This window comes from Grampus griseus (genome assembly GCF_964374135.1).
Source record: "Grampus griseus genome assembly, chromosome: 4".
Lineage (NCBI taxonomy): Eukaryota > Metazoa > Chordata > Mammalia > Artiodactyla > Delphinidae > Grampus > Grampus griseus.
The window spans coordinates 12974988-12999635 of record NC_138997.1 but is presented as its reverse complement, the minus strand read 5'-3'; the positions used below and the strand labels follow the sequence as shown (position 1 = coordinate 12999635).

General features: G+C 36.3%; 1 protein-coding gene across 2 annotated transcripts in view; it reads right to left on the bottom strand.

The window, feature by feature from the left end:
- Window positions 1–24648, bottom strand: part of PDLIM5 (PDZ and LIM domain 5) — a 211941-nt gene that overhangs the window by 92895 nt on the left and 94398 nt on the right. Inside the window, exons 4-5 of one of the 2 annotated variants that reach the window (XM_082653030.1) lie at window positions 4763–4805; window positions 2700–2791 (exon numbers count right to left, since the gene is read on the bottom strand). In XM_082653030.1, coding sequence (XP_082509156.1) covers window positions 2700–2791; window positions 4763–4805 — 135 coding nt within the window. The remainder of the gene's footprint in view (window positions 1–2699; window positions 2792–4762; window positions 4806–24648) is intronic. The other variant, XM_082653031.1, reaches the window with a different exon arrangement.

The following is a 24648-nucleotide window of genomic DNA, read 5'->3' as shown; positions in this document are numbered from 1 at the left end:
GTTTGGAATATAAAGTTCCATTTTGCTCTAAGGAGAGTAAGGAGAGTAATAAAGAAGACAGTAAGCCAAAACTAAAAATTCATATATGTACAAGATGGACTAAAAATTTCTTAGAAGTACCTTGTTCATTATTACTTATAAGAAGGAATAGGAATGTTAACGTAGTATTATTAAGAAATATTATAAAGATAGCAACACAATCGTTAGATTTCATACCATTAGGATGAATAACTATTTCTCAGTAATGATGCATAATTCATAAGCACTTATTTGTCTTATGTTTATTAATCCTAGACAAATTTGGGTGGGATGCCTATAAATCACTTAAAAACTAATAGTCCTCCAGCTTTGAAGAAAAAGATAACTTATGCATTTAACTTCACATCCTCCTAAACTCCTAAATTTTTGGTTACTGGCATGTATTAGTTATAAAATAAAAAGTAATTCATAAAAAGTAACAACTCTCTCTTTAAAAAAAAGGAACAACCCTCAACTGTGAAAGAGTTTTGCTGAAGATCTTTTGTCACACTATAAAAATGTGGAAAATTCAATAATCACATAATTAGTAAAAACGCTGACAGTGATTTCAGGAAAATAGTTTGACACCGGATGCAGGAAATTCATCAATATCACAAATCACCTGCTCTTCAAAATGACACATCACTGACTAGTAAATAGTAAAATGTGTGATGTATTTTCGATTTTTCTGCTCTAAATGTAGTAAGAGAAAGAGCACTGCAAATATGTCTCAGAACTTCATAGATACTTTGTTTTCAAGTTTTCATCGTGCTAACATATCTGGACAACATCTGAAATTAAGCTATTTTTAAATGCAATCAATTTACGAATCCAAAGCAGTAATTTGCTTGTTAATGATGCAAAATATGTAATAATCCCTTCTGTCCTGAACCTTGTGCAGCGCTGAACACCAGGCATGTGCTCGATAACCACATGTCGACTGATTAAGAAGCCACTGTAGAGACCCTGTAACCATACCTCTGCTGCCTACAGCTTCAGTTGAAAAATAATAAGCTTTAAATCATTTCAAGTTTGATCACCAAAGCTGTACTCATAAAACACAATTTCAGCTTGGTATTTTCACATGTTTTCAATGTAGTACCTTTCCGTAACCTCAATTTGCTTTTATCTCTACAAGTTTCCATTAAGAAGGCTTTCTTATAAAATTTCAAGAAATGTTAGCAAGGAGAAAAGATTTTAACTCAAATACTTCCTTCAAAGGACTTTTTTCTACTGAGCCTGGAATTTAACAAACACAATAAACTTCTGCTTTTAGTTTTCTGTGGGGCTAGCATTTGACAGGCAGCATCTGTTTTTTCAAGGTACTACTTTGATTACTCTAAAATCTATTGTCTTAAAAAAGACATACCAAAAAATATATAACCAAACGCATCTCAACACTACATACTACTTCTCTTCCTCACATGAAAGAAGAGATAACTTAGGACACTAGTTTTCCTCAATTTATACATCGAAACTTTCAAAAGCCATCCACCACCACAAAACCGCATGTAGGGCCCAGTAGCTGTCCTTCCAGACCTGCCCCTTCCTCTCAGCAACAGCCTGGAACCCTGCCACTTTCTTTTTCAAAGCCCCCAAGTTGCCATGGTAGCAGTGCTATGAAAGCACAGCCCCTTCATTACATGAATTAACATTCAGAAGGGATTATCTCAGAAAGGACCTATCTACACAATTATTTTAATTTTATTTTCCTGGGAACCGGCATTGGTAAAAACAATCACGCATGCAGATTATTTCCTTTTGTTTTCCTTTTAAAAGACACTTTTGTCACAATAAATCTGATCAAAATGATTTTACAAAAATGACTTTGGCTTAAAGTACGGTCACTGGATTCCAAAAAGAATAAAATAACCGTCTATAAATGGAGGCTGCTGAAAACAGACTTCAACCAGTTTTTAAAAAATCTGTACCATAAAGAGGGGAAAATTATAAGGAATGGATTTTCAAAAAATTCTGCTAACATTATATATTTAGTGTCCACTGCTTTAAATTTTAGAAATATTTTTACAGTGAAATATCCTCTAATTTGCTTCTGATATTTTTTAAGCATCCTTTAATGTTACTGTCCTCTCATTACTGTTTGATTTTAAAGACTAAATTCCAGCATAAGTTTATCTGAAAAGAATGTTGCTTAGCTAGCTGACCTAAGCTAATGCATCATACATAGACATGAGTCAAAACTAAATTTGTTTTCTGTCTTAAAACTACTTCCTAGAAAAAAAGCTTCTTACAGACTTCTCATTTCCTCTCTTCAGCATGAGATACATAAGCTGACACGACTGCAACCACTCTGTTTCAACTTTTGTTGGCTCATAAAAGGATGGAAAAATTGAGGAAGAAAGATTCAAGGTTTGCCTTGCATTATAAGGGCCAGCTGCTCCACGTTGTGCCAGGACTTGGAGAAAAAGAGTTACAGAGTCTGTTACATGGTTCATAACAGGTCAAAATGCATAATTAGGTCTGGATTAACCTATAATCGCCTTGCAGAAAGTGTTGTATTGTATGTAACATAACACTACATGCTAATGAAGCAAATGAAACCTTCATCTCCCTCCCTTCAAAGAACAGCTGATTTTGGGGGGGATGGAAATTAAGTTTTGCTTGGAAATTGCCTGAAAGAAGAGTTTTGATAAGAGCAGAAAGCACCCTTGGCCACCTACCCATTTTGCTGTTTACTGTCACCCTGGGATCCTCTTCTCTGTCCCTCCGCTAGCTCCTGGGCAGTCTCGGCACACACGCTGGTGACTGTGGGCTGCCGTGGGACATTAACTGCAGGTTTACCAGCGCTCAGTGCAGATGACCGCTGGTCAGCACTAACACTGGCATTAGCATGCGGTCCAGATGCAGCGAATGGGGGAGGAGTGACAGTGGCCCCAGGTGCAGGGGAAGCATGTGATGAAGTGGTCGCATGGGCTGGGGTGAAGGCGGACGATGGTGATGGGATGGATGTGACTTTTGGTGAAGACACAGAACCAAAGGGTCGTGGTGCCTTATTGTAGGCCATGTTGGTTGTGGAAGTGACTTTGGACACAGCAGGAGATGGAATGGGCACAGGTTTAACTACTTCTTTAGGTTCTCCCTATGTAAAATAAAAATAAACATACACAAAAACAGGCCAAAGACATGCAAAATAGATCCACTGAAAAGAACACACAGCTAGTTTGTAAAAAGACAAACACAATCATGTTAGCAGGCCAAACTTCACACGTTTTCAGATAAAAACAATGAGTTGATATAACACAGTATGCATGCCAACTGGTCCCAGCATGCATAACGTGGATGCACATACTGAGTAGATATTTTTTTTTAATAAAAATGAAAGGAGTTCAAAATATTTAGGAAGTAGATTAGAAAAGTTATCAAAAAGCCTAAAGGCCAAAATAAGTACCAATTCAGACATATTCCAAAGGAAAATTTTCTAAATACCCCACAGTAAACAAAACATCACTAACCAAAATATTTATTTTAAAATACCCAGAGTCTCAATTATAATTCCATCTTTCAAACCTGTTTAATTACTCTCCAGAGTACAATTATTTGATTCATGCAGAAGCAGCAGCACATTTCTAACTCAATTAAAAACAAAACAAAACAAAACAACCGAAGGAATGTTCATTTTCATCTGACTCAGAAATGTGCACATTCTAATTATTTTGAATCAAGAAATCACTCCTTAAAAAAAAAACTCAACAAAAAAAGCAAACAAATCAACAAAACAAAATCAATCCTTTCCCTTTCCTGTAATCCACCTGTTGTTTCTCTCTCTGGAATGTTGTGAGATATCACTAAAGATGGAATAAATTTCTTCCCTTTTCTAAAATAAATATTTAATATTTAGTAGTTACATGAGGGGAAAAAAAAGATCTTAGATGTTTCTTCACTGCCATCAGTCAAAGAAAAAAAATAACAACTAGGAAAGCTCAATTCTTCCTAAAATTAACAGAATTTGTGTTTGCAAATCCCTATCCCAGAGTAAGTATGAAGTTAAAAACGAAAAACAAAAAACAACAGCTTAAGCTTCTATGACATTCAAGAATAAGTCCCTACTATCCCCAAAGAAAAACAATCAAAATTCCTTAAAAAGCATACAATGGTGGCTCTCTTATGTTTAATTTGAAGGAAAAAAAAGTAATCTAAATTAATGTTACAGAAATAATAAAGCTAACTGCGGGGGATAAAGTACCTTCATGCCTCTGGGAATCAATATAAATAAATTCAATGGAAAGGCACAAGTAAAATTAAGGAGAAAACCCCCAAAAGCGCAAAACCAGATTATATGAATAATGGCTTAGGAAAATTTCAGGATATATATGAGAAAAAAAGGGTACTTGCCAATAACCTAATCCAAGAATACTCCGAAAATGTAATTTAAAAACTCATTAATATTACTGATAAAATGTTATTAAAGACTTACTGTGATATTCATCTTTTTAGATTATGTGAATAGAGATAGGCAAATTAAAAGTGAAGGTAAGAAATCTGGATATGAGTTATTGATAACATACGACATTGGAAATAATGTTTAAATGATGAGGAATAATTTCAGATGATAATTCTGTGTGTGTTGATTTCCACTTTCCCTCGTCATCTTTAAAGAAGAACTGTGCGGAGAACTGCATCGAAACTATAAATTGTCAGTATGACTGGAGACAGGAACGCAAGTTACAGTGGTTCAAGAGGGACAGTCAAATAATGTCCTAGTGATGCTAGATTAGAAACACACCTTTTGAACAGGAACCGGCTCAGGCTTGGGTGTAGCAGATGCTCTGAGGAAAAAAAAGAAAAAGGAAAAAAACATGAATTTTTGCAAACTTCTTACTAATGGAATTTTTATTATTATATACCTCAATATACTAAATCATCAGAATTTACAGTTTCATAATTCATGGTTTTACTATTCACAATCTAATTAGTTCATGCAGCTCAAATGCCGTAAGATCCAATACCTCATATACTAGGTATTCATTAGTGTATGAACACCCACTCTACCCACTCAAGAATGAGGAAAGACAAACACCAGTCCTGTTTGCTAATGCATCCATGTTTAACCTTTAAATTAAGGCTATTCCCTAGCAAAAAGGGTAAGGTAAAATAAACATGACTTTCTGATCCCTGCATGGCTCCTGAAACAAATAATCTGCATCTCTATCTCCAATAGTATCTGCCTTTTCTCCTATCATCCATGAATATGCCCAGAGGACAATGGATGTTTTTGTGAAGATACTGAATAAATTCTGGTTGAACTGGGTCACTGAAGGCATATTAATTTTGTATTTATATTCTTCAGTGCACGTTACTGTATCTGTTCTACTAAAACCAAACTAAGTTCTTCCACTAGGCTATAATTTCAGTGAATGCAATGACCGCGCCCCACTTGTGTCTATATCAGCACTGCACCTGGCATGTAATAGGTCATCAGTAATGAGTGTAGAAAGGAGAGAACAGGGAAGAAGGACAAAAATCCATGCACAGAACTATTCTCATATTCAAATATATTATTCTTAATCTATGCTTTTTTGCATTATTACTGTCCCTTTGGTTATCATGGACTAATAATAATGATAATTGATTTGGAGTGAGTATGTCATATAATCAAGACAAATAACCAAAGTAGCAACTATCATTATCCCCATGCTTCACATGAGAAACTCCAAAATTAAAGTAAATTACTTCTAGGATGGCACTAAGGCCAACGGTCCTTATATATTACAATACACTGGCTGTAGTCAAGGACAGTAACTAAATGATTGGAGAGCTTCTAATGATTTAAAGGCTATTTTCCCAGAATTAAGGTACATGTTATGTTTAATAATGTCAGAAGCAGTCTGACTCCTCTTACAACACATAAGCCTGAGGATAAGACAGCAAGTGCAGAATTCAAGAAATGTAACCATAGTAGGTAAATAATAAGTGATAATTTTAAGATGCAAACCATGAGATCATTTGACTTACAGAGAAGCTAACACAGGATATTTGGTCTCCATGATCATAACCTAGTAATGAACTCTGATCAACATTTTTAGCAGCAACTGAATTTCCCAATAACAACTAATTTGGTTAGCCAGGGCAGGCACAGACTGAATAATTGGCTAACCTAATAGGAGAGAGCACAATGGATGCTAACATTTGGTTAGTGCCATGTAGAATTACCCTCTGGCAGTTGTACAACTTTCCACGTGTGGTCTCAATCAGACAATTTCTCTTTTAGCTTATAGGGTTATTATAACAAGCAAAGGAAACAAGTTCAAATACAGAACAGTGGAATCTTCCTTTCATTGAAATTTCACAGTAAGATGTAATCACAAAGGATCTACTCATTAAAACTACCCAAGACATGATTGAAAGTTTGCCATGGGACTTCCCTGGTGGCACAGTAGTTAAGAATCCGCCTGCCAATGCAGGGGACACGGGTTCAAGTCCTGGTCTGGGAAGATCCCACATGCCGCAGAGCAGCTAAGCCCATGCACCACAACTACTGAGCCTGTGCTCTAGAGCCCGGGAGCCACAACTACTGAGCCCACGTGCCACAACTACTGAAGCCCGTGCGCCTAGAGCCCGTGCTCCACAATGAGAAGCCACCGCAATGAGAAGCCTGCGCACCGCAACTAAGAGTAGCCCCCGCTCGCCACAACTAGAGAAAAGCCTGCGTGCAGCAACAAAGACCCAACGCAGCCAAAAAAAAAAAAAGAAAGTTTGCCATAATAGAGAAGACAATATTCTTTTTCATTTTTCATCTGGACACTTAAAGGTACATGGAGCTCTTCTAGCAACACAAAAACAATTTATACAAAAGACGGATGTTTAACAGTCACTAGGTTTCCAAACAGAAGAAAATGCACATATCCTACATCTATGAAAACAAACCCCTTAGTTTTTTCTAGGTGTTAGTTCTTATTTAAACAGGTTAGCAACAACAATAACAAAAGCCCCAGAATGGTTAGTTTTCATTAACTTTAGAGCCCAACCTCTTAGTTTGTTGAGAACGCAGAGTAATGAGTCTTAACATATTTTATGGAATGAAAGTTCTACAAAAATACTTCTTAAAATATGAATTCACAAAAAAATTTTAAACTGGATCTTGAATATCTGCCCTGCTTGCCTTCTAATAAAGTCCCGTAAGTGCAATGACATGAAATAAGAAAAGCAGTCAAAGAGGGACAACCTGTCCTCAAAATTCCAGGATTGAATCCACTACATGTTAGAAACACAAGCATCATTTTGTAGGTGGAAAAAAGAAAAAAAAGATGGCTTATAAGTAAATGTCAAATGGAAGAGTGAACACTAGATGCAATAAAAATTAGTTCTGGTTTAACTATTTAAATAACTACCAAATGAGTCCTAGAATCATTAAAACTTAGAAGGTTCCTTAGAGTTACTCTATCACATGCCAATCAGATACATGTCTGACCTCTGTTTGAATATATATAGGAGCTCACAGTTTAAGACATGTAATTTTTGAATCCTGTTTAAAATGGCCTTCATTGTAATGTTATTTTGCTTTTTTGGAATAAACAGAAGAAGTCAACTGGTCCACATCAAAAATATTTGGAAAAGCATTTTTAACACACAAAATACGTATACAAATCTATAACATACATTATTTACATTTTAAAAGATCAGTAGGGTACATAAATCTCATATTTAAGTGTGATTACATATTCTTACAACACAAACTATTGTGGCTTGGGAAATTTAGAATACATGACAATTGAAATCTGAATAATGAACAGCAATCACACCAGCTTTTTAAAAATCAAACTTTACTAATTATCACAAAACAACAGAATAAAAAGATACAACACCTTTTATTTTCAAAGTGTCAAGATTTTTAAAAAATATTAATGCATAATGTTTGTGAGAATACTCTGTTGCTGGAAGAATTATATATTATTACAGCTCTTTTGGAAAATAATTTGGCATTTATTTATAAAAGGCTTGAAGAAAGCTCACACCCTTTGACTTATTAAATCAATTTCTGGGAGTCTATCATAAGGAAATAACCTAAAAGAGGAAAAAGACTTTATGTAAAAATATACTCATTCCCTACAGTATAACTTATAATAGTGAAAAACAGGAAACAACCAATTAAATATACAATGAGGAAATGGTTAACTGTAATATAACCAAATGATGAAACATTATGCAATGATTAAAAATCATTTTGAGAAAGAATTCTGAATTGCATGATAACATGCTTACTTTACGATATTAAGTGAAAAAAGAGAAATATAAAATAGCATATAGAGCATGATCAATGCATGGAAAAAAGTGGTTGGAAACACACCAACATTTAGTAGAAGCTCTCTATGAATATTTATTTTCTTCTCTTTCGTGTGTTTTCCACATTTTATGCACTGTACACGTGCTATTTTTTATAATAAGTAAGACTATTTCTCAAAGCATGCTTCACAGAAAACTACTTTCTAAAACACAACCCCGCCCCACCCCCCAAAACAAAGGTTCTGTTATCAAAGATATCTAGAAAACTTGAAGTTAAAGTTACGTAAGCATTGTTAAAGTTACGTAAAGGGACTACTCAAAGCCTTTAAATGCCCAGGAAGAAAATACTGTGGATCATGATCCACACCCATTTGGAGTTTAGAATACTCATTTATGGAACTCGTTTTCAGAATATTCATTTGCTCAGGAAACCTTTCTCAAGGTTGGAGTTAGGAAAGGGAAAAACCCTCTGAGAAATGCTATTTTAAAGAAACAGTAAAGAGAGTAAACCTCTGTCAGCCTGAAAAGTTTTAAGTCTCCTCCAGGTGGCTACAATTAAGGGAGAGAAACATTACAGTCCACAAAATCCTGGAAACCTTTTGTCATACAGAATATCGCTCTTACTGAGATGGTGCTTTCATGGACTTGGTTAAATAAGATACCCAAAGCCTCTGAGCATAATTTAATCGATGTTTAACGAGGAAAATCTCATTTCCTTCACCAAACTGAAATATGTATTTCCCATATTTCCTGAGGGGAAAATCCTAATATATGAATAAGGAAAGCTAGTTCTCAAAATTAAAATTTTTGTAGTTGTCTTTCTTTTTTTTAGAACAATATTGGATTGAGCATCTGCTCCTTTACTTTAGAAATGTGATAGATTACTTAAAAGCAAATAATTTTATAAAGACTTTAAAATAAGGTTTTAAAACCTGATGTATAATTATTAAAAATTATTGCTACATTTTTCTGTTCAAATCCTGGGAAATACACAATGGGATAATAGATTTCCCTTTCAACCGCAGCGAGCGACACAAGTCACTTTTGTGCAGTGTGGTGTGTTTCAAACCAGAAGAGATCCTGGCAATGGCTTGGTGCCACGGGTCCAACAGTCTTCTTATTGTTCTCTCTTCCCTTAGTGCGAAGCCCCTGTATGGGAGTAAGCCACGATGGCGGGAGGCTAGTGCCCTGGCCCGGTACTATCCTCAGCTCATGGAATTCAAAGAACAAAGCCGTCAGTGTGGCTACAGCAATCTATTTTGAAAGCTGATTGACTTTTGTGAGAGCAGTATCCAAAATAAAAATCCCTGATGCATTACAACCAGTTTCAGAACTTCTGGCTGAACAGTTGCAAGGAGTTCTAAATTACAATGTTGTATTCAAAACTGGAATTGTGGTGCCCTGGTTAGAATAATGCATAGGAAAAATAATACCATAAATAAGCAACAGATCTATTAAAGATTAGATTCAAAGGAATCATGAAAAACTGCATTGTTCGAACGCTCAATGAATTTTCTAATACTGCTGTATAAAGTAATACGTTTTTAGCTAATAAAAGTTGCCAATGAATGTTCACATTAGTGTTTAAGAATGAGGAATTATGCAACAGAACTGGAATGATAAAGATTACTCACATTACTCATTATGTCTTGGTGAAGCCTTCAACCATATCTAATACACTTAACTCATAAACAATCATACAGAAAAGAGGAGGATTTTTAGTTCATCTTCCGTGAGATGAGCTCTATCTAAGTTTCCCACAGCATGGCCATCTTTGGGCTCACTGACCTCAGGACCCATAAACACTAGGGCACATCATTAATCACTTTAATTGCAAAGTTGTCAATTTACAATAACAAAGCAACTCCAGAGGGGAAAAAAGTGAGCACTCAAGTGTGTAGAGGGATGTCTCTTTAAACCATTTCCCTATATTTAATTGTACTTCTAGTCAGCTGGCTCTCCTAAAAACTCAAACCTTAAACATTTAAATCACTTATGGCAATGCATCAGTGGTTTTTTCCAAATGATCTGAGAACACGTAAAGATTATTTTTTCTACAAACATAAGTACAAAATAGTACTTAATATCAGCATGTTATAACACCTTTTAGCTTATAGAAGATTATATTCACCACATATACATGCATTCATACACAGTCTCATTTTCTTTCTCTCTCTTTGCATTTTCTCTATTTTACTATGGGTACTAAGTAAAGTATATTTTTTCCTCTAGAGAGTAAGAAATAACCCAAAGCTGGACAGACTTTGAAAAGTGGGAGAAAGAAGGTAAAAAGAGAGAAGCAAAGGAACTGCTGGAGCCCATCTGAGCACCCAGGACTCCCTCTGCTGGGGCTTGGCTTGAAATTGGGTGTGGCTCAGAGAAATCCAGAACAGGCAGTTAGCACTTGATAATTACCTCCCTAGGTAAGGGAAAGGGCTTTTGTTGTAAAGATCCTTTTCAGGTGGTCACAAGAGTTGATGGGGCTTGAGAAGAAATTTTCAGCAACCAGTTCTAAATGAAGCCACAGAGGGAGAGAGGGTGAGGAAGGGAGGAAAGGACTTCTACTGAGCTTCCCTGACCCACACGGTTACAGTATTATCAAGGAGGAAAAAAAGGGGATGGCGGGGAGGGGAGAGAAGGGAGCATTAGGCTAAATTTAAAATGATAACATATTTCCCATTATTTGAACAATGAGAGGATCGGTGTCAGCATTCAGCTACCATTTATTGGGATCGGTCATACTAGGAGCTCAATACTGAATTAAAGGCCTTATATACAATTCTTAAGTTTCAGAAATAAAGTCTAGAAATGTTAAATAACTTGGACCACTAAAAAGTTTAATGCCAATTTCTACATTATCCTCCCTCTAATATATCCATCTCACTTAGCAGAAGCCAACAAATTAACAAATATTTCTTCATCTCATGATATGCTACTTTATTTTCTATGGTTGAAGTACTGTTCCAAGTTTGGGAACACGGTGGTAAAAACCAGCCAAAGAAGGTCCTTGCCCAGAGTCTACATTTTAATGGAGGCGGCAGATAGTAAGTCAATAAGTAAGGTAGTTTTATAAAGTGATAAATCCAAAATTTCCCATTATTCTACTTGATTCTAGATACAAGAAATGTTTTTTTACCCTACGTTTATTTCCAAAAGAACATTTTTATTGGGGAAGAAAGTTTCATTTGTCTGTCGTGCCTCATGTCCACACTCCCAATAATCTCAGCCTCATTTAAGGAAAAAAAAATGCATTTTTCTAACTAGTATTTATAAAATAATTTCTATAAAAAAGAATGTTGAAGAAATTATATAATATTTAGATGTGTTCAAGGTTACATAAAAGGAATTTCAAAGTTCAGGATAATTCATACTTATTATAAGTAAAATTCTTTTAGAGTGAAAATACCATTTCAATAAAGGGTTTTATACAAGGAGGCTATTTTTGTATGCCCCATTGTTAAGAAATGGCAAACTTTACCGCAAAGGGCCAGACAGTCAATCTTTTAGACTTTGTGGGTCACAGGATGTAGATTCAACTATTCAGCTCTGCTATTATAGCTAGGAAGACAATCCAGACAAAATATGAGTGAGCATGACTGTGTTCCAATAAAGCTTTATTTATAAATACAGGAAGGGGGATAGAGTTGTCCTGTAGGTCATAGTTCGCCAACCCCTCGTTTAGATTATTTTATGGTTTTTACTGTAACAAACACTCTAGGAAATAACTTACATGACCATGGCTCTTTTGGAGTCTAAACCTCATAACCATTCTGCATAATGGAAAACCTCAGATTACAATTTGTTCAGCCACTGATTGCCATAAGAAACGAGAGTTGAGCTTCCATTATTCCTTCTGTGGTTGCAGGACACTACTTTTCAATCCCTCTTAACTCCTCTACTCCAACTTTCATACTACTTGCCGTTAAATGATCCATCTAAACTTCCAAACCACACATTCAAATAAAATTCACACCACAGGGCACTGATACTGAAGCTTGGTAAAGGGACAGGTGTAATATTATTGGATTAAGGATGACATTTTAAGCACTATTTTTAACTCTGCACCTCAGTTCCTTTACTAATACATGATAAAGGCTACTAAAAACCTCTCTCACCTTCTGCTTCTACATATTATAAACGCAACTATTAGTAATTTTTTTTTAATTCTAAAAGAACAACTAAAAAGGATGCGCCATACATTCTGTAAGAGAAACTGAGAAGTATAATTTCCTTCTTTCCCACTAAAACCCTATTCTTTATTTCATATCAGACATAGATTATAATACTTTTAGGATTAATATAAACAAGCAATCTATAACAGAGTTGCATTCTCTCAAAACCTACTACGTTTATACCTTCCTTAGGGCACGATGATAATTCTATTTAATATATCTTCTCTTCCAACTCATCTGGTAGAGAAAAAAACATTATCAACATAGTACTATCAACATAATACTTCATTATTAATAAGAAACTAATAGATTTGCAAAGCAAATAATCTGCCTGTGAAAAATTAGGAGTTCCATTTATACATCTACATTTTTCTGGTTCTTTCGTGACATTATTAAAATGCCCTTGAACAACAAATGTGGTTAAAATTCACATTAAGAAAGTAGGCATCAATAACAAACCATATGCATAATTGGCTTTTCCCAGATATCTAGCAATGCATGGTAAGAGTCAGATACTGAAGAGTAGGATAAAAGGTAAGTAGGTACGACTCACACCCTGATGTTTGTCTACTTATTTTTTCCTTCCTTTTAGGAAAAGCTTAGAGCCTTAAAGAGACAGAGAGATCCTCCTACCTTTCATATTCAGGGTTTCTCTTATCAAGGTCTTCCTTGATAGAGGAATACTTTGATAAACAGGAGAAATAGCTAATGAAGGTTGCAAGTCTAGGTTACCAACAAAATAAAATAGCTACTCTACAGTTTCTTTGCTAGTATGAGGACGGTAATTCTTCCACTGTAGAATTATTTTGAGGATGGAATGAGGTCATGTATGTAACACACCTCACGGTGACTGGCACAAAGTAAGCAGCAACAGACTACTTTTCTACCCCTTATGTAGAAGATACGACCCTGGAGTTCTGGAAATTATTCTGTTTCTGATTATATACTGTTATAACCAAACCAAACCAAATTATCTACCAGGATAGGTTTCAAGAGAAAACAACAGAAACAACAACAAACTAGAAATTATTGAGAAAATATCACTTATTGAGTACGTACCAAATAGCAATAATTTCATTTGGCCCCATTCTGTCAATTATCTCATTTATTCTTCCTGAGCAAGTAGTGTTGTGCTCATTTTAATTACAGGAAGCAGAAGCTCAAATAGGTTAAATAATTTGACCACAACTTAGAATTTGAAAATAGCAGAGGCAAGATTTGAACCCAAGTCCTCCAGATACTTTAAATGCAACTCTAACACTCTGCCTTCTAAAAATAATATCAAAGTGAAAGTCATAAAAGTAACTTTGGTAAAGAACTTCAGAGATCTAGAAATGCTTTCAAACAATGAATGACTATTAATTTTCTATTAACTAATAACTATTCATTTTTCAATCATGTTACTTATAGAATGTCATTTTTGGATTAATTCATGTAAAAACTGAAGTTACTCATGGTAATACATACATATATGTGTACATATGTAGTTAACATATAGATATACATAGAGAGAGGATATATATGTGGACATCTATCTACCTATCTGATTCTCGGATCTATAGAAAGTACACATTTTACAGCATGAACAATATACACATAAGTAAGAGTTTAAGTACTTCAGGAAATTCCCAGTTAAAGGTTTATAAACATGCAAAAACAAAGAAACAAGCGCCTTAAGTCCATTCTTCCTTATTGTTCCAGAGAAGAGGAATATTTTTCCCCATAGTAATAGGAATTCTTTAATAACTTCATTTTCCAGCAGGATGGGGCTGGAAGTTCCTTAATGAACATCACCTATGGTGCTAAACTAGGTGTTCTGGTCAAAATAGCAGCCAGCTTCTGAAGTTAGCGGCCATGCAGATCCCAAGACACCACATCATGAGATCTTCTTGTGGGTATGTGTCGAGAACCTCATGTTTATATCTCGTCTTCCTGACGATCTTGAGAAAATAAAGGACCATTGTAGTCCCCATTACAGCTATTGATGGTGATATGTTACCAATAACCCAGAGTGAGTAAGACTGATGGTCTGATGTGTGCCCTGTGATACAGAGGTGTATACCGCACATGTAAGATTACAGAAATAACCATGATGCTTCCTTCTCAATTTGGTTTAGCTACATATGTTCATATATACCTAGTCACTGAATAATACATTTTAATAGGGTTTAATTCTTTTTGAATCAGCCTATACTTTTATAAACAAACACACACCCTTATGCTATGGTCAGACTCTAACTCCTGTTAACCCTCCAGATCTATTATAATTAGTATGGGCTTCTCTATTACCATAAATTATTTTAACCAAGCACTTCTCATTCCTGACCAATATGTGTTACACCTAATGCCACTTCAAGTTCAAGGGCAATACTTGTACTATATATTTTCCTTAAATTAATTTATTTTGTTAATTTATTAATTAATTCCACAAATATTCATTGAGCCCCTAACGGAACAGGCTCTGATGTAGGAGGTTCATCAACAGTAATGAATAACAGACAAAACCCCTACTTTGAAGGTGCTTACATTCTACTTGGAAGAGGCAGATTAAAAACAAACAAGCAAAGAATGTCACATGGTAATGAGTGTAGTGGAGTATAATAAAGCAAGACAGGGGCAGGGATACATTATTTTATATGAAGAAGTCAGAGAAGGCCTCTATAATATGAAATCTGAGCAGAGACCTGAAGAAGAGAATTCCAGGCAGACCAAATAGCAAGTGTGAAGTCTCAGAGGCAGGAATGTGCCAACGAGCTAGAATGGGAGTGAAAGCAAAAACAGCAGTGACAGATGAAGCCAGAAAGCTCACTGGGAGCCAGGACACATAAGCTACTCCATGCCACTATACGGTCTTTGTCTTTCCCTCCTCTAAGTGAGAGGGATACGCGGGCCTCTCGCTGCTGTGGCCCCTCCCGCTGCGGAGCACAGGCTCCGGACGCGCAGGCTCAGCGGCCATGGCTCACGGGCCCAGCCGCTCCGCGGCATAAGGGATCTTCCCAGACCGGGGCACGAACCCGTGTCCCCTACATCGGCAGGCGGACTCTCAACCACTGCGCGACCAGGGAAGCCCCGGAAACATATTTCTAAATACGGTACTTCATCTTCTAAGAAAGTTTAACCCAAATCTCAAATTACAGAACAGTAAATCTAAATACAGTGTTGACCAATAAATTAGCCTATAAATATGTTTGAACTGTATAAGCCTACTAACAAAAGGAAGGGGAGAGAGAGGGACTAAAACTTGCCCCAAATCTTAAATATATCAAGACAAATAGAATACAAATGGAAAATAGCAAAATATCTAATTTGTCCTTCAAACATCCAAAGGGTAAGAAAATGCTCTTTGAGGCTCATTTTTATATGCTCTGTCCTATGCTAATATTGAAGGCACAATTTTGGCACTAACTTTTTCCAGATACATCTTTTTCTATTTTTGTCTAGGCTAAGCACATTCAATTGCAAAATTTTTTGGTAAAGTGGGTATTTTTAGGTAATTCAATAAAATTCAAGGGGAGAAGCATTCCAACATTTAGCACAGCCTTATTAGGAAAACAAAGTCAGTCTACTGTCTTGTGGAAAGCACAGAAATGAAAACTTTTCATTCTTTGTAGTCTAAACTTAGGTTTTTCCATTTATTTATTTAACTCTTAAAAAATAACTTGGGGGTGGGTTTAGGTTTTTTAAAAATCTGGAGTACTCAGAGTCTAGGAATTTAAAAATTAGTGATCAAATGTGGCTATTTTAGCCATAGATAAGCTAGGTCTGTCCTTGTTTAATAACTTTAAGATGAGCTATAAATTTCACATTTATCAGTTCAGAAGTAGAATCATCTTCATCACTGAGTCTTATTAAATTAATTCAAAGTATTCTATATAATAATATCTAAATCTGAAAAAAGAAAATTTGAAGCAAGTGTTCATATATTTGTCATTTAAGAAAATTCTTATATTATTTGTGATTAACTTCACATTTATACTATCACACATAAAGGGCTGAAACACATTCAATTGTTTCTTTAATTTAAGAAACTATTTCTGTTTATAGAGACAAAAATTTGTTTATAAAATGACAGTATTACTTATATTTCTGATTGATAATTCAATGGATTTTGTTGTAAAATTTAAGCTATCTTAGAATTCCAAAGTTTTCCAATGTTAACAAAATATGTTTTTAAACAAAGAGACAATATAAAACATTATATTCTCTAATACCTCTGTCATTACAGGAAGAAAATCTGAAACTAGCAAATTAGAAACACATTCTGCCTATTTTACCAAAAAGCATGCTTGTTATCTTGAGAGAATTAATTCCCTCCACCACAGTGTGAATCTAATATATTAGAAAATGACCCTAGAATAGTGCTTCTCAACAATACACAACTCAGAACATGTGTGGCTCACCATGCACGTTCAACAACACCCAAACTGTTCTACATCTTTCAATGGGACAAATCCACTGATCCAAAGCTTGACAATTGTGGCTATGTCAAATTGCTACAAAATTTCTAAATGCTTATTCTCAATTTCAGTACTTATCGCATTGCAGACCAGGGACAAACAGTTCAAACTGGCACCAGACTTCAGGGACTGCAAACTTAGTAGCACCGAAGTAGACTACTGTTTTCAAAGTTTTCATCACAATACACAGTCAGAGATATATTTTATATCATGACCTACATGGTACAAATCTGAACCAATAAAAACATATTTTCACATGCAATCCATTATTATGTTTTGTTCTAGTCCATTTTATTTACAAAACAAAAAAAGGAGGTTAGGGCAGATGCTGGCCCTGACTCCATAAACTGAATGCATAATAAGCCTCAGTTTGATAAAGAGTAATCTTGATGGGGGGCAGGGGGTGGGCAGAGAACTCAGAAGGGTTTGGAAGCTTGACAGGTCATATAATAAACATGATGGCTGCCTAACAGTGGTCACACAAAAATTCTCACTGAACTGAAACAGCCCATTCACAAAACAATATTAAGCTGGTTTTAATTTGTGAGAAGTATTGCATTCAATAATATCCTTAAAGGCACAAAATAAACAAATGTAGCAACAACAACAATTAACACAAAGTTCTGGCTAGTACATGTCTTAAAGCTCCATCTCACCAAATTTGCTTCTGACAGAATTATAATTACTGAGAAGAACAGAAGTGCTGACCATAGGTTACTACACGTATTGTTCCAACAACGACATCCTCCAGCAAGTACTTAAAAACTGAAGTGGATAATGAACATTTTCCCTATTTGAAAATGTGTGAAAATTTAGAGAAGCCAAACACTAATACTTAACTCTTAAGACAAATAATCTGAAATGTATTTGATTCTTTAGTGAAAGAAAAACACAACCTCTAATGTGATGTTTCCCTTAAGCTGGTGCTAAGCATCCCCTAAAACATCTCTAGAGAACAGAAATAGGAGATTCTTGTCCTATTTACTTCCTCTTTTCAAAAATTCACAGAAGGACCTGAGACCTCACAAAAGATTAGAACCAGTTCAGAGACAAACACACAGTGTGCTCTATACTGTGATCCGTTAAAAACTCTTTACAATAAATGAATATGCATTTATGTAACTCTGACACCAAAGTTCCTGATTCCTTTCAAGATAACAATGCTTCTTTTCTTCCATAACTATTCTGATATTTAACTCTTTTGGCTGCTTTTTCTAAAATGTTCTTGCTGAACACCGACCATGAGAGGTGTCTAACTGGAATGGGCTGTCCAGTGGTGATGTTCACAAAGGACCTATAATACTATTGCAGGGATTCTTTCATAGAAGACAAGACCAATTGGCCACAAGGTCCCTTCAAGCTCAGGGGAACACAAACACCTCTATAACACAGCTTGTATCATACAGTGTTCTTGTTCTTTCTGAAAATCTGTCAATATTAGCTAATTCTTTTATTTCCCTTAGGTATATATGACAGGGGTGAGACTCAGGACAGCCTGGCAAATAACCCCGACACTAATACTGGCCTCAAAGACAAGCAAACCATAGGTAAATTTAAAAAATTCTTTGCCTGGGGACCTCTCTGGTGGTCCAGTGGTTAAGAATCCGTCTTCCAATGCAGAGGACACAGGTTCGATCCCTGGTCGGGGAACTAAGATCCCACAGGCCACAGGGCAACTAAGCCCGCATGCCACAACTACTGAGCACATAAGCCACAACTAGAGAGCCCACGCGCCACAACTTGAGAGCCCACATGCCGCAACAAGGAGCCCACATGCCGCAACAAAGAGCCCGCGCGCTGCAACGAAGATCCCATGTGCCGCAACAAAGATCCCACGTGCCACAACTACGACCTGATGCAGCCAAAAATAAAATAAATAAATATTTTTTTAAAAAATAGAAATTCTTAGCCTGGTCACTTTGATGAGCAATGTAGTCCCTAGAATGTCCAGTATCTGACAGAGTTGAGAAGCAGATTTCTCTGAGTCAAATCCTAGTGTCAGCAGGTAGTGTAGGGAGTCCCCAGAGAAAGAGAACCAGGCATGGTTTTTGACATAAGAGAAGCCATCTTGGCCTAAGCCATTTTGTGATCTAAGCCTGGCCACAATGTTTGCCTTTGAAGGGTCTCAGTCATTAGTGATCTTAAGGAAATTGAGGGAATGCAGGAACAAAGGGAAAGCAGTCAAGAAACACTAGTTCAGTGATAAAAGCTCCTCCTCAAGGGATATACATAACCATGTGATCCATATCTTTGAACTCCGCAGGCACTAAGGCCCCCACCCAGGTGGAGGATGCCAAAACCGCAGACTGGTCAGAACCTAAGGAATGATGATGTTGACCTTTTCCAACCCTTGTGACTTCAATCCACTAAAGCTTGCACTCTGTGAACCGCTTCCCCAATTCTATGTTGAATTCTTCTCCATTCAAACCCCTTCATGAATATGTCTGTATCCTTAGCTTAAAAGGTCCCCGATTTTGCTGTTTGGGAGACACTGCTGTGGGAAAGATCCCCAGTGTTCTCCTTACTGGCTGCAAGTAATAAATCCTCCTTCTGATCTTTGGCTTGGTTGTGTCTTTTGGCTCGACACCCACCACTAGGCAAACCCAGTTTTCAAGAAACACTAGTTCCTCCGTTCACTAGTTGTTCGACCTAGAACAAGAGTTACTTAGGCGTTCTCTCTTAGTTTCTTCACATGTAAGATAAGAATAATAACAATATTAATCCATCACTAATCCATCTTACAGGGCCATTGTGAAAACAAAAGGAAAAATGTAAGGTGCTCAGAATAGTGCTTGCCACATAAATATACACTATTAGAGTGTCAGCCATGATATTTATCATTCTCCATGACATGAAAGCTGAACATAAATGGCAATTATAATCTTTCAGGCTCTAGGCTTTTGTAAGAGAAGAGAAGAGTCTAACATTAAACACAATATAGTTTTGTGAAAGCCACTTCACAGGTTCCATTTCAGAAAACGTCAGTTCTTGGCCACCGTAATCATGGGAAAGTAACTGGGGGAGTTTTGGCGGCAATGGGAAATGGCAGAGATAACTCAGTTACAAATCATCCATAAGATACAGAATCACCCCTAAATTCCCAGAACTGGTTTTCTAGACAGTTCTTTCACCTAACAACAATGCAGGACTTGGTGCTGGCTACATTTGTTTCTGAAAAGTTAGATGGAGGAGAAAGGTGAGGTCAATGACTCTCCTTTTCTGAATTCCCCTCAGGCACTTCCCTGAATCCAAGGTACAAGGACAACACCTAGGCTCACCAAAGCAGGCAGTTATGTGCACCTGCCCGCAGAAGTCATGTATGGGTGACAGTGTGGGCCTTGGATGCCTCTGAAACCATCACAGTGATTAGCAATGGAGTTTACATAGATAAAAAACTATCACAGACTGGCCAGAGAACAAGCTGTTTCCAATCCCCACAAAGAAATCCAGCATATTAAACTTTCTCCAAAAGTGCTTCCAAGTACTGAAGTTCTATGAACAAAAAAAATTCTGATGACACAAACACCAAAGCCAGAAATATGTATGTTATGTTTCCTTCATTTTCATTTGCATCAATGGTTACAACCCAAAGGCCCAGTCATACATGGCAAAAAAATACATAAAAATTACAGATCAGAGTTAGCAGCTGTGTTCACAGGCCACACCCAAGGCTGTGGATAAGCTGCAGACCTCGATTAATGTTGGGATCCATATTTAAGGAAACTAAACTTGCATTATAACCTTTGTTCCCATTTTGATATGCACAACATCTAAGGGTTTGGCTGCTTTCACACATGGCCTTGCTTTTAGCTGTCTGTCACATAAAATTGCAATTTAGCACCTCACTGATCTCCTGTTTTCTAGGGAAACCTATCCCAAAGCAAACACTGGCATATGCTTATGCTTTGGTGCTCCTATGAAAACAAAACGTGGCACGACTCACTGTGCTCTGGTTGAATTATGTGTCTTACGTTAGTTCTGAAAAAAGAGACTAGCAGTTGGGCTTCCCTGGTGGCGCACTGCTTGAGAGTCTGCCTGCTGATGCAGGGGATGCGGGTTCGTGCCCCGGTCCGGGAGGATCCCACATGCCGCGGAGCGGCTGGGCCCGTTAGCCATGGCCACTGGGCCTGCGCGTCCGGAGCCTGTGCTCTGCAACAGGAGAGGCCACAGCGGTGAGAGGCCTGCGTACCGCAAAAAAAAAAAAAAAAATGAGACTAGCAGTTAAATGTGCTGGAATATTGATGTGTATGGCTGTAAGAAACCAGTTATTTAGTAGGAACGTTTGTTGAGGTACATCAGACTTGTAAAAATAGCACTAGACAGAAGGTCCAGTTGAGATCATTACAGTTTTTCATTTCAGAATAACCAATAATATCTGCTGTATCTTAGATATTTGTATAGCCTATGTTTGATAAAGTTGGATATTCAGAAAACTAGGCCAGTTTCTGAAACTTGACAAAATTCTCAGAAAAGGCTTGAGAAATCAAAGACTCACACAGATCTTAACTGGTCATCTAGACTGACTTTCCTTAATATCAACATCAAAATCATAATGAAATCTTCATTTTTTCCAGCTGCCTGATAGACAAACAATAATAACTTAGTCAATGTCAAATTATCACAATTTCCTACTAGTCTAATCAGAAGTTCTCATTCTATAATATAAATTTATTTTCTTTAGTTCACCAAAAATACGGAGCATGGATATCTATATACAGACTCAATATCATTGTTATATACGAAATGCTTTAGACAAAAAAAAAAAATTCATCATATCTACTTGGATATCTAACAACGCATGTTGTTAGTAAAAACACTCATAAAGATCAATATTCACTTATATAAATTAATTCTCATTAAATTTTTTACTATCCAAAAAAAGGCCATGACAGGTCATTTAATAGAAAAATAGAGAACTGATTTACTTATGATCTCACCTAGAATAAAAGTAAAGTAGCAAATCAAACCTGAAAGTCCAAATTTTTATTTCCAAGCTAGGTTAGGATCATAATCCTTCGTTATGCTTAAATGTGTTTCAAGGTTCAGTATATAAAACAAATTTTAAAAGTACAGCTTTTCTAGTTGAACTGAAAGTATAAGCAGAAAATGCAGAATGCATCCCACTGGCCTCCTGGTACCACCACTGTAGCACAGTTTGATACAGACGAATCCCCTTATACAGAGACAGGAAAAGTCAAGTTCAGGAAGAATAGGCTGACTACTATTTCATTGCCTTTTACATTATACTTGAAATCTTAGTCTTTTCTTTGCTTCAGTTTTCTCATTTGAGAAGTGGGTATAATACTTCCTACTCATCTACCTCACCATTACAAGATGAGAGCATAGTATCAAGAAAATTAAAAACATGAATTTTATTTGGAGCCAAGCAAGACTTACTGTTGAGATCTTCACAACAGTAAGTTAGTCCAAGTTAATTAACTTCTCTAAATTTGTTTCCTCATCTGTAAAAAAGGTTACTACTCATCTGACTGGGTTATTCTGAGGATTAAATGATGTAATATATGTAAATTATCTAGCACTATACCTTAACTTGTAGTGAACAAAAAAATAGCCTAGAATATGTATGGCATTTCCATGTATTTATAAAATAAATCTACTTAACATTAAAATCATCATACGGTACTTTTATGGGCAAGTTCAGTATAAGCAGTATGTCCCACTACTCTGCCACTTGACCAGTGGCTGAAATGAAAGATTCAAATGAAAACGTTTATATACGAAAGATAAAGTTGAAAGCAGAAGGATTCTTCACATTAGTTAGTATTCAATTCTACTAGGTCACGATTCTATAATATCTCCTAAGGAGAAATAACTTTTGACAAATTTACATACATTGGAGAATGTGTGTGTGTGTGTGTATATATATATATATATATTACAGAGGCATTTTAGTATGTATTATGACAATTTTTTTTTTAAATGACGAAATCTGCTTGCAGATTTGATAATGCTAGTCCCTTCCTTAAAACTGTTTGTGTTCTCTGAATCACTACGCTGTACACCCAAAACTAATATAATACTGTAAATCAACTATTCAATTTTTATTTTATTTTATTTATTTATTTTTTGGCTGCTCCATGCAGCTTGCAGGATCTTAGTTCCCTGACCAGGGATCAAACCTGGGGTCGCAGCAGTGAAAGTGCCGAATCCTAACCACTAGACTGAAAGGGAATTCCCTATACTTTAATTTTTTAAAAAGCTATTTGTGTTCTTATACCACATGCATTTGTCCAAATTATAATTAATTATGTTACTATATGTTGATTATCTCCTTTATTAGCTAGTGTAGCAGGTCCATGATAGCAGGGCCATATCTCTCTCGTTCACCTCTATATTCCTGAAAAAAATGCACTATCTGTGTATGTGTATGTATATAGTCAGACTAGAAGAGCACATCCCAAAATATGTTTGTCTTCTCTGGATGGCATATGAATTTCTTATTTTCTGTATCTTCCAAATATTCTTCAAGAAAGGTGTAACTATTTTACAAATAGGAAGAAGCCACAAAATATTTTTTTAAAGATAAAAGTGCTTGAAATAAAAAATAATAGAGAACAAGGAACACAACAGCATTAATTTGAAAACCACTTCAACTCAAATGATTTTGTAACCTCTTGATGGAAGATGGCCTCTTAAAGGGATTAAGGCATGTCCCTTTACTCACATAAAGGGACAGAGAAAAGCAATTAAGTAGCTTTAAGTAATAAAACAATGAACACTGTATAAAGACAACAGAAAGATAAGACAGTAGTCCAATAACAAAAGGGAAGATGCACGTCTCATTCCTAGCAAAGACATTATCTGTACAGACAACACAGTAGAACAATATAAATATATGAAGAATGTGAAAGAAGAGTTTTTTCATAAAATGTATTTTTGGAAAATATTCTCCCATTTCCCACAAGCTTACTTAATCCAGTCATCCTCCAATACCAATTTATATATATTCTCTGAGATGCTATATATATACGCATATATATATGGAAATGAAGGCCTGCAATCACGGGCCCAGCACACTAAGCTAATCCACAGAGTGAGGGAGCCATGGCTCATACACTCCTTTAGGGCCCACAATACCTGGAATTGGTCTCTGTGGGACACTGTCAACCCTCTTGTTGAATTCTGATACACTGAAATTTCCCAAACTTTGGCTCAGCACTGAATACTTATATTGTCCTAAGAATGAAAAGATTGAATATAGATTTTTTTAAAAATTTACTGTTAAATAATCCTCCTAAAGTGATGATCTTTTTTTTTTTTTTTTTTTTTTTTAATTTTGCGGTAAGCGGGCCTCTCACTGCTGTGGCCTCTCCCGTTGCAGAGCACAGGCTCCGGACGCGCAGGCCCAGCGGCCACGGCCCACGGGCCCACCCGCTCCGCGGCACGCGGGACCCTCCCAGACCGGGGCACGAACCCGCGTCCCCCGCACCAGCAGGCGGACTCTCAACCACTGCGCCACCAGGGAAGCCCTAAAGTGATGATCTTGACAAAACTGGAAGAGAAACAGAACTAGAAGTAAGGTAAAATTCTCACCTACCTAAAGAGGAAGTCAGTGAATAATAACTAAAACTGATGATTCAAGAGTTAGCAGATGATTATTATTTAGAAATACAAAGGTAAATACCAGGAGAAATAATTGGTTGCCTCTGATGGAAGAGACCAGGTAAGTGGAGGTGCAAAAAAGGGACTGCTGAGGAGCTTTTTTTGTATATAAAGCTTTTAATGTCATATACTATTTG